The sequence below is a fragment of the Loxodonta africana genome, chromosome 18 (assembly GCF_030014295.1).
Source record: "Loxodonta africana isolate mLoxAfr1 chromosome 18, mLoxAfr1.hap2, whole genome shotgun sequence".
In the NCBI taxonomy this organism is placed as follows: Eukaryota; Metazoa; Chordata; class Mammalia; order Proboscidea; family Elephantidae; genus Loxodonta; species Loxodonta africana.
In genome coordinates this window covers 57,114,590-57,126,061 of record NC_087359.1, presented here as the reverse complement: position 1 = coordinate 57,126,061, position 11,472 = coordinate 57,114,590, and the positions used below count along the sequence as shown (strand labels likewise).

Here is an 11,472-nt window from a genome sequence, read left to right as displayed (position 1 = left end):
ATTAAAAACTCTGAGGTGAGGATATTTATTATATTAAAAACTCTAGAGGTGAGGATACTTCTTAGTCTATTTTGTAGTACTGTCACGAGTCATCAAGTATAGAACGTTAAAAGAACCAAACCCATTGCCGTCGAGTTGATTCCAACTCATAGCCACTCTATAAAACAGAGTAGAGCTGCCCTGTAGGGTTTCCAAGGAGCTCCTGGTGGATTTGAACTACCAACCTTTTAGTTAGCACTCAGACTCTTAACTACTATGCCACCAGGGTTTCCGTAGAACATTAGGGGTAAGTTAATACAGGTTGTTTTAATTTGAAATTCTAGTAACTTTTCTTCAGGGCTTTCTCGTGTCCTCATCATGGCTACTGATATCAATCAGCGTTCTATCGGTTATAAGTAATCATGTCCTAACATGGTTAAACCAATAAATGGAATTTATTAGCTCACATAACTGAATAGTGCAGGCATAAACTTGGCCCCAGGAGAGGCATTATCCAGAACTCAAATCATGTGGCCAGGCCGCTGGTTTCTCTCTTAGTTTCTCAGCTCCTTCTCTTCAGGTCTTAGATAAGCTTTTCCTTAATACTCCGAGATACGAACTAACAGCTCCCAGGGTTATGTGTTTCCTTATTTATAAACATCAGGAAAGAAAAGGTGTCAATTCCTAAGAGTTTAAATCAAAGTCCCTGAACCAGGCCTCTTTGGCCCTGGTCGTCCTGATTTCAGTCATGTGTTCATTCCTGAACAGCCTCTCTCATCAAGGTTGGATATACAGGTAAGCTAAAGCCATTTCAGTTGACTCTGGAGCCCCAAGGTAGTCATTCCCACCCACACTGTTCAGCTGGAATATTTGAAAGGCCTGGAGGCAACCAACCAATGGCCACTGCCTTCTTTCTTTCTTGATTTGATGGACGAGTTTGTTTCCGTGGGTTTTTGTTGTTGTTCAGATTTTTATGTTGGAGATTTGTTTCTTCCCTTTACTTTAGCCTTACTTCTCAAAGTCTGAAGAACAACTGACTTAAAGAATGAATCTGGACTTTATATAACTGTGTTGTTATTGTTAGTTCTCTATAGAGAACTAATCAGAAATAAAGGAATAAAATAGATTAGTGATACCTGTATATTTATTCAGAACTCTGTTAATAATCTGTCCTTTTTCTCATTTTTCTTAGGTTCAAAACTGGTCAAATCAATGGTGACTTGCTGATATACCATGTCTTGCTGACTTTAAAGCCATATTACGCAAAGCCATATGAAATTGTAGTGGACCTTACCCATACTGGACCTAGCAATCGCTTTAAAACGGACTTTCTCTCCAAGTGGTTTGTTGTTTTTCCTGGCTTTGCTTATGACAATGTCAGTGCAGTCTACGTCTATAACTGTAACTCCTGGGTCAGGGAGTACACCAAGTATCACGAGCGGCTGCTGACCGGCCTCAAAGGCAGCAAAAGGCTCATTTTCATAGACTGCCCTGGGAAACTGGCTGAGCACATAGAACATGAACAACAGAAACTACCCGCTGCCACCTTGGCCTTAGAAGAAGACCTGAAGGTATTCCACAATGCTCTCAAGCTAGCTCACAAAGACACCAAAGTTTCTATTAAAGTAAGTTTCACCCTGCATTATATAAATGATTCATTGCCTTTCCTCGCTAACCAGACTACATCCTGGCTCCTCTAGGTGTCCCCCCCAAAGTAGTGAGTCAAATGTGGAATAATTTCCAGATATAGGAAGACCAAGATTTTTATCTTCGTGGAGGTCCTGCTGAAGATGTGAGAGGTGTACACTTAATTATTTTCTAGGTTGGGTTGGAGGCAGAAGAATGTGGTAAAGGGGGAAGTTTGCTATATTTTCAGACCTGCAAATGGTAGGAAGGTGGAGAGTAGGAATTACCTAGTCAGAGTTCTGATTATTACATGCTTTTTGCAGAGTGAGGAACATGACCCTTCAGGATAAAATCAGTAATTGTCTATAGGATTTCTTTACCTTTTTTAAAAGCAAAAATAAAACTTTTTTTGATGTGTTCAGTCTCTTTTAAGAGCATTTATCACAATAATTACCGAATCTAGGTGAATATATAATGGTGGTAACTCTTTAAATGGCAAACATGGTGTTTTGATTATTTGTTTGGTTGGTTTTTGGTGCCTCTCAAAAGCCTACATAATAGGATTTAATTATTCTACACCCCATCCTCTCATTTCCACTTGCCAGGTTGGTTCTACTGCTGTTCAGGTAACCTCAGCGGAACGAACAAAAGTCCTGGGGCAATCAGTCTTTCTAAACGATATCTATTATGCCTCGGAAATCGAAGAGATCTGTCTAGTGGATGAGAACCAGTTCACCTTAACCATTGCAAACCAGGGCACACCACTCACCTTCATGCATCAGGAGTGTGAAGCCATTGTCCAGTCCATCATTCACATCCGGACCCGTTGGGAACTGTCACAGCCTGACTCCATCCCCCAGCACACCAAGATTCGGCCAAAAGACGTCCCTGGGACACTGCTCAATATCGCATTACTTAATTTGGGCAGCTCAGACCCTAGTTTACGGTAGGTCTTTTACAGTCTCACTTCAACTTTATTCCGGGTTTGTTGCTTTTGAAATGAAATCACTTAATAAACTTTTAAAGCAGCCCCTACCGTAACACTGTAAATAGGAAGGTATGCTGTGTTGGTTAACCAGTGTGACTTCATCAAGTTCTGGGGCATTCATATGAACTGTGGAATTCTGGATAAAGTGATTCACACTAAACCAGTGTATGTTTTTTCTCTAGGAAACTTTCCTCTGAAACAGACAACATGGCAGATTTTTAAAAAGAAAAAAAAAAATTTTTTTAAGTCTGCCTCTAAATTCTGTCCTCCTCTGCATCCTCTAGGTTTCCCTGTGTTCAAAACTACATCACTGTTAAGCCCCTAACAGTCAAATTAGATTTACGTTGTTGGACCGAGGAAGACATGATGTTTGGTACCTCGACACAGTAACATTGTTGCATACTTTGCACTTAAACGTGACTTTAAAAAATTCTTGATGTGGAAAGAGCATGGCCTGTGGAGTTAAGTAGGGTTGCTTCAAATCTAGGTGTACTACTTTTAGGTGTGTATGACTTTGGGCGAGGTACTAAAGTTCTCTGAGCTTTAGTCTCCTCATTTGTAAAATGAAGGTAACAGCGCCTTACTTACATAGCTACAAAGGTTTAATAGGTAATATATATGGTAGTATAAACCTAGCAAATAGTTTGTGCTCAGTAAATATTTCCTCCCTCCTACCTTTATCTCTTTGTAGCCTTTCCTCCTTTCTGCCCTCAGCTTCTTAAGTTAGAATAATTCCTTGCCCCCAGGTACCTTGAGACTGTCAAGATTTTACAGATAAAATTTTTCAGCTTCAGAAAATCTTCCCTGGGATTCATAACATACCCAGGTTTTATATTGGGCCTTTTGGGATTCCAGATTCTCCCTTATTTAAAAGTGGGGAAAAAAAAAAAAAATCTACTGCAAAGATTCATTGTCTTATCTGGTCCACAATCTCCCAGAAATTATAGGCATAATTTTGTGTATACAGATCTTTCATTGTCTCAAAAGGTCTGTGACACCTACCCCCAGTTTGAGGAATTCCAGTTCTTTACAGGTTTTTAAAATATGCAGAGTAAAACAATGTCAAAATGGTTTAACTCAGAATTCCTACAGATGAGTAAGAGATACATAAACTTAGAAATAGTAACATTAATATTCTCGTTTTGGGAAAATGGAGCTATAAACCTGCCTTTAGTTTCCAGTTCAGAATTCCTCATACAAGAAGGCTAACATTCTTCTAGTAATTATTAGCTTGAGTGAACCTGCATTCTTCTCTAGTGAAGTAAAGGAAGCTGGCAGCTTCTGCTTTTCACTGAAGCCTGTCATCCCAGGGACAGAGCCTAAAAGTAGACTTAAATTTCAGTGGCTCTTTTTTCCCCCTCTATGGTTGTTGCATAAATACATGAGCATGACAAAAGTTTAGAGATGAAGAAAACCTGAAATTTACTAAGCAGTTAAACCATTTCTTCACTATAGAGGAGAGAAAAAAATAAAAATTTTAAGATATTTCTAAGGGAATTTTGGGTTCTAATGGAATCTGAGTATTATAAGGTTTTTGTTTTCAATGGTTATTCGTAATGGAAGGAGCCAGAAAAGGAAAAAATGGAGGATTTACTTACAAATTAATTTTGATTTTGACCTATAATTTGTAATGTAACTTGTAGGACACTCAGAAAGAAATTTAATAAACCAAAAAAAAAAAACCAAACCCAGTGCCATCGAGTCGATTCCAACTCATAGCGACCCTATAGGACAGAGTAGAACTGCCCCATAGGGTTTCCAAGGAGCGCCTGGTGGATTTGAACCACCGACCCTTTGGTTAGCAGCCGTAGCACTTAACCACTACACCACCAGGGTTTCCAGAAACTTCACAGATGCTTATTAAAGATTTTGACATTGTAATTTGATGAGGGGCTACCTCATTCTGATGCTGTAACTTAATCTAGTAGGAAGAGGACCCACATTGGGTTTGGGCTTCATTAAAGACACGTCTTACTCTGCCTTGTTTCCACTGATCCACCTTAGCATCATAACCCTCTCGTGTTTTATGTCCCAGAAAGGCGTACACCAGCTGTCTTACGGGCCTCACTGTACCCTCCCTTCTAGTTATGTCAAGAGTGTTCCTTAAAAAATGCCTAAATGACCTAGGGATATTTGGATTGCTGTAGAATTCTAACATTTTATCTCTGAATGATCATAAAATTTTATAATAGCAGATTATGCTTTGTAATAGAATCACAAGTTGTATGTTATAAAAAATTTTTAGAATGAAAGGAAAAATACATTTTAAAACAACTTCATTTGTGTTTTCTCCTAGGTCAGCTGCCTATAACCTTCTGTGTGCCTTAACTTGTACCTTTAATTTAAAAATCGAGGGCCAGTTACTAGAGACATCAGGCTTATGCATCCCTGCCAACAACACCCTCTTTATTGTCTCCATTAGTAAGACACTGGCAGCCAATGAGCCACACCTCACCTTAGAGTTTTTGGAAGAGTGTATTTCTGGATTTAGCAAATCGAGTAAGTAACAGGAGTAAGTAATGGTAATTTTCTTTAATACTAACAGTGATTCTGAGAAGATTCAAAGAAACCCCTTCTCAATTGAGAATTTGTCAGTGAAGTCATTCACCTTGTCAGTAGCAGGATTTGATACCTTACATGTGTCTGGACCGTTTACAAAGTATTTTTCTCATCATGTTTCAGTTTAATTAGCTTTAGGATTTCTCAGCAGAAGATTCCAGATGAGTAGTAAGTAAAGTGTCCATGTTGTCCTTTCATTTTAGGGAAATGGCCATTTTCTCTCATCTTCAGGTTGACTTGAACCGTGATTTCATTGTACATGTATGATTCGCGGAGGTTGCAATGGCACATATGCAGGGTTCAGATTCAGCCCTTGGACATGGGTTTAAAAATTTAACCTCTGCTCTTACCTCTGTCTGTCCTCATGCAGTAATATAAATGTTGTTCTTTTCCCAGCCTCCTCCCTGCTGTTTTCTTCCCTTTTCTCTCCAACCACGATATGTAAACTTTTTTTTCCTGCATTCAACACATTTCTTGATTTTTTGTGTGTGTTAGGTGATTGAAAGCATTGACAGTTCATTGAAATCAAGTCACTAATTTTTTTTATAATGAAATATGTAAGAATATAGTCCTAATAAGAAAATATGTGAGACCGATTAAAAAAAAAAGTGCAAAGCTTGATTGAGAGATACTAATGTAAAAAAAGATTTGAATGAATATACAGGCATATCTTGTTGCTGGATAAACAATTCTTCCCAGATTAATTTACAAATGGACTGTAGTCCCGTCAAAATAGCTATGGGATTTTTGGATTGAAAATGGAGGTAGAACTTAAAATGATTCTAAATTTCACTAGAAAGCTCAAAAATAACTAAGAAAATATTGAAAGGAAATAAAAAATGAGAGAAACTTGCTATAACAGATGTCTGAACACATTACAATGGTTGAATAAAATTAAAAACAGGAGTGTTCAAGAATTGGTGATCAGATCAGTAAAAGAGAAATAGGTTAGTAAAGAAGCATCACAAACAAATGGGGAAACATTAAACCATTTAACAAATGAGACTGGGAAATGAATCGGGTTTGGACTTACTTTACAAGATGCCAGAAGAAGTTTTAACTACATATGAGAGTTGAATGTAAAAAAAAAAAAGGAAGAAGCAATTATTTAATTACTTTCTGGGCAACTGAGGTCTTGTGAAGCAAACAGTGATAGAAGGAAACGAGGAGACAGTGAACAAATTTGGCAATAAAACATGTATATTTTAAAAAGTAAAAGGTAAATGAAAAACTAGGAAATAGATGTAGCAAATATGAGAAAAGATTAATATATTTAATCATGAAGCATTCTTATAGATTAATAAGAAAAATGGATCAACAGTAACATATATCTCACTAGAAAAGAATACTTAAGGATTTTAAGAAGTTCACTAATAAAATCAAAGAAATGCAAATTGAAGAAATAATGAGATAAACATATTTAGCTATCAGTTCGGCAGATAATCAGTAAAGTGTCCAAATCTTTAAAAGAGCTTGATAAATTTTTACATGTAAATGCATTATGTAACCACCACCCAGATCATGATACAGACCGTTTCCAGCATCCAGAAGGCTTTCCGCGGCCAGCACCGTCTGCCTACCAGAGATAACAACTGTTATAACCTGTATTGCCAGAGATGAGTTTTGCCTATTTTTAAACTGCATATAGCATTACTTATAATAGCAAAAAATCAGAACAATCTAAAAGCCAAACAATAAAGGACTCCTTATAGAATATAATGATGAAATAATACAAAGCCATTATATACTATTTTTGTATCTTTTTATGTCTCAAGTTATTTCCAAATAAAAATTTTTTAATGTTTCTGAATAATTTTTAATGATGAGTGAAATCTAATGTTTAGTGGAAGAATATTTAGTACAAAACTCCATATACAGCATAATCCTAATTTGCTAGATTTGAAAATCTGAGAAAAAATGAGGTGCTACACCAATGTATTAATATCAGCTTTATTTTTGTGGTGGTACTTTTACCAAGTTTTCTATGATTTTCACATACTCCTTTTACAAGTAAAACCTAAAAAAAAATTTAAACTGGAAGAGAAATGATTGAAAGGGGGAAAATCAAAAGTTTTTAAAAATTGGCTTACTGGCTTTTAAGATTACTTTCTGCAAGGCTTATTATCCTTCTCCATCTCTGTCTTCAATAATATATTTGCCAAGTCTCTTTTCTCTAGGCCTGACTCTAGGTAATTGTCTTTTCCTTTTTGTTTTTTTAGTTCTTTATTTAAAAATAAATTTTCATTGACCATATATTGCTAATAGTGTAGTATTTGTTTTCCAGGTATTGAATTGAAGCACCTTTGTTTAGAATATATGACTCCATGGCTGTCGAATCTAGTCCGTTTCTGTAAGCACAACGATGACGCCAAGCGACAAAGAGTTACTGCTATTCTTGACAAGCTGATAACGATGACCATAAATGAGAAGCAGATGTACCCTTCTATACAAGCAAAAATATGGGGGAGCCTTGGGCAGGTATTGAGTTTGTTCAGATATTTTATCTAGTACTCCTTTGTGCAGAAACTTTATCTACTTCATGATATAGTTGTGGGAAAGATAGCTCCCTAAGCATGCAGACACCCACCCAACTTTTGATCTGGTTCAAAATGGTAAATGTCTAATGTATGTCTCAGAGTTGGAGAAAAACTATAGCACTCTCCTTCATAGCATAATTATAAAAGATTTAACTGTAGAAATCTGAGATCATTTCTAGGCAATAGTGTTTTACAGTGTATCCCAGGACCCTACACACCATTAAAAAAAAAAAAAAATGGGCGTCAGTAAATGTTTTTTGTTAATGTGTTATTCGGGACACCTGTTTTCATTTATAGTCCTAGCATAAGAACGTCAATATTAAAATAACCCAAATAAGAAAAAATACAGGGTGTAATATAATATTTTATTTTTTCTGATAGAGTTATGCATCTTATTTCTTTAATCACTTAAAGAAGCAGTACATTTACTCAAGCAATGTTGTGAATCCTCCCAGTAATTCTGAGTGCCCTTATAGCCCTAGAAAACATCTCAGGACTTGGGTATCGTTTTCTATATTTCAAAATAATTGTGTTTTTATATTGATCATACGTCACTGTCTTACAAGAGCATAGAGGTGCCTTGCAAGTGAACAGAGTGAAATTGAATACCAATCCCTTAATCCCTGAAGGAATCAAGTGAATATCCTTATCTGTTTCTGGATATTTTATGATGTTGTGTTTGCTGACCAGAACCAATTGCCCTCAGGTCGATTCTGTTGGTCAACTCATGGCAACCCAGTGTATATCAGAGTAGAGCTCCATAGGGGTTTCAGTGGCTGATTTTTTGGAATTAGATCGCGAGACCTTTCTTCTGAGGCACCTCTGGGTGTACTTGAACCTCCTGCCTTTCCGTTAGCAACCAAATGCATTAACTATTTGCATAAAAAAAAACTGTGCATGTGTACCCTGGAGGCCTTCAGGTGCAATAGAGAGAATTTTCATGTTGATAAGGCCCCTTCTTGGCCATTTTTAAATTAAAAATTAAGTTGGTAGAATGGTTAAAACTTGTTTATTTTTTCATTTTCCATTAGATTACAGATCTGCTTGATGTTGTGCTAGACAGTTTCATCAAAACCAGTGCTACAGGTGGCTTGGGATCAATAAAAGCTGAGGTGATGGCAGATACTGCTGTAGCTCTGGCTTCTGGAAATGTGAAATTGGTTTCAAGCAAGGTAATCTCTTTTCCTTTGTCTTCTGAACTATGGCATGATTTATCAATTAGCAGGAGGGTTTTTGTTTTGTAACTCTTCATTTTTAAAGGTAAACTGAAATTTTCTGTGGTAAAACTTTGTTTCACCCCCACAATTGTAAAAATTCTTCTTTTTTCTAGGTTATTGGAAGGATGTGCAAAATAATTGACAAGACATGCTTATCTCCAACTCCTACTTTAGAGCAACATCTTATGTGGGACGACATTGCTATTTTAGCACGCTATATGCTGATGCTGTCCTTCAACAATTCTCTGGATGTGGCAGCTCATCTCCCCTATCTCTTCCATGTTGTAACTTTCTTAGTAGCCACAGGCCCACTCTCCCTGAGAGCTTCCACACATGGGCTGGTCATTAATATCATTCACTCTTTGTGCACTTGTTCACAGCTTCATTTTAGTGGTAAGTTCCACAAAAGTAATTTGTTTCACCAACTCTTTTCTCCATTCATTTTGTACCACCTGATTACCACAGATTATTTTATGTGCTAATATAAGCCTGCAGTAGTGAGATTGAATATTATCAAAAAGAAAAAGAATAAATTACTTGGCATGAACTTCTATCCCATATCAAGCTGTAGTATAGATTCTCTGTGCATATTTGTCATGTAGACCTTTATAAGTTGTACCATAAGCTAAAAACTTAGCATCATTATATGGCGTCTATTACTAGCACTAATTTGTAGATAAATTGAACTAAAATAATAAGCATAATATACATAGAGATTTTGTTTGGGGAGCATGGTTAAGTAATTTTGATATGATACTCAAATTTTCCAGATTTAAAACTTGGAATTAAAAAATGAATATGTTCAAAGTCTTTACTTTTTCCTTTTACTTTGACAGAAGAGACCAAGCAAGTTTTGAGACTCAGTTTGACTGAGTTCTCGTTACCCAAATTTTACTTGCTGTTTGGCATTAGCAAGGTCAAGTCAGCTGCTGTCATTGCCTTCCGATCCAGCTACCGGGACAGGTCATTCTCACCTGGCTCGTATGAGAGGGAGACTTTTGCTTTGACATCCTTGGAAACAGTCACAGAAGCTTTGTTGGAGATCATGGAGGTATATAAGGCAACATAATAAGAAATTAAGTTAAATCATTTTTTTAAACCTGCTAGTACTGCACAGAAGAAATACTGGTTTATTCAGCTGTTTTGTACTTAATGTGCTTAAGTAAAAACATGAAATGTGTTTCTTGTTAACACGTATGCTATTACACTTGCTTCTAAAAACTTTGATGTTTATAAGTACATTCAGAATGTTCTTTGTCTAGGCATGTATGAGAGATATTCCAACATGCAAGTGGCTGGACCAGTGGACAGAATTGGCACAAAGGTAAGTCCCAATTTAAGTTGTAAAAGTGTATGTATTGTTGAAAAGATAGATATTACTGCGCAATCAGTATTTTAATTTATTATTTAATATATACATAAACACAAAGATTTTCACAAGCTTTTTTGGTCTTTTAATTGCAGATTTGCATTTCAGTATAATCCATCCCTACAACCAAGAGCTCTTGTTGTCTTTGGCTGTATTAGCAAACGAGTGTCTCACGGGCAGATAAAGCAGATTATCCGTATTCTTAGCAAGGTACTCCTCCCTCCCCCAGCATTTGTGGCTCCCAGGTTGTGAAGCACATCTTCCATTTTTCTAAAAGACTTTTAAATTTGAGTTTAATAAAATGTCTTCTATGCACCTTATTAAGCCTTTTGAAAATGAGAATTCTTTGAAGCAAAGAACCCATCTATAAAGAAGATACCTTGAAAGGAAAATAAGTATTGTCTCTTTTGCTAAGCAAGTAGTCTTAATATTTTATCAGTTTGCAAAGCATTTAGCAAATATAATAAGCCTTATATTAAATTATATAATTTGTAATTACTGTGGTAATGCCTGACTTATAATTAATATAGAAATATTTATTTAAAAAAAAAACCTAAAAATGCATTGAACTAGCTACCAAGATCATCATAGCATTGGAAATAATTCTAGCACTAACTATTAAGTAAGTAAATGTTTCTTAACTGATTCTGAGATTCTGTTAACTACAGTTTAGGAGTTAATATTTTATTTCAATGAAAATAAAATAAAGAATTCTGTTTCCATAAAATAGGCACTTGAGAGTTGCTTAAAAGGACCTGATACTTACAACAGTCAAGTTCTGATAGAAGCTACAGTAATAGCACTAACCAAATTACAGCCACTTCTTAATAAGGTAATTACTGTATTAAAAATGAGTGCATTTATTGTGGGTATCGGTTTTCAGTGTTATTTTCTTTCAAAGAGTTCAGAAATAATATTGAGAAGAAGTTACTAAGAAAAAGCTATAGTTAAAATAGAAATTCTTGTCATAAAGTTTGGTTGTTTGAAGTATTTACATTAGAGGAACAACAAGGAGAATAAGTTCTCAAGGGCTTGTAAGATTTTTTTTCTCATCAGTGCTAAAGGAAAGATAGGTATATATTCTGAATTCTTTTATCCAATAAATATTAATTGAGCATCTGTCATGTGCCAGGTACTGTTTTAGGTGCTAGAGATACAGTACTGAACAAAGCCAGTAAAGTTCCTGTCCTCACATTC

At 35.9% G+C, this 11,472-nt stretch overlaps 1 protein-coding gene across 7 annotated transcripts in view; it reads left to right on the top strand.

Annotated features, from left to right (window-relative positions):
• The window catches only part of NF1 (neurofibromin 1), a 253,009-nt gene that overhangs the window by 209,579 nt on the left and 31,958 nt on the right, over nt 1-11,472 (top strand). For 5 of the 7 annotated variants that reach the window (XM_064271434.1, XM_064271436.1, XM_064271435.1 and 2 more), the window contains 10 exons: nt 1,172-1,604; nt 2,211-2,551; nt 4,890-5,092; nt 7,437-7,630; nt 8,721-8,861; nt 9,020-9,299; nt 9,743-9,957; nt 10,169-10,230; nt 10,371-10,485; nt 11,006-11,107. In XM_064271434.1, coding sequence (XP_064127504.1) covers nt 1,172-1,604; nt 2,211-2,551; nt 4,890-5,092; nt 7,437-7,630; nt 8,721-8,861; nt 9,020-9,299; nt 9,743-9,957; nt 10,169-10,230; nt 10,371-10,485; nt 11,006-11,107 — 2,086 coding nt within the window. Of the gene's footprint in view, nt 1-1,171; nt 1,605-2,210; nt 2,552-2,877; nt 4,848-4,889; nt 5,101-7,436; nt 7,631-8,720; nt 8,862-9,019; nt 9,300-9,742; nt 9,958-10,168; nt 10,231-10,370; nt 10,486-11,005; nt 11,108-11,472 lie in introns of those variants that run through there. The other 2 variants (XM_064271438.1, XM_064271439.1) reach the window with 2 other exon arrangements.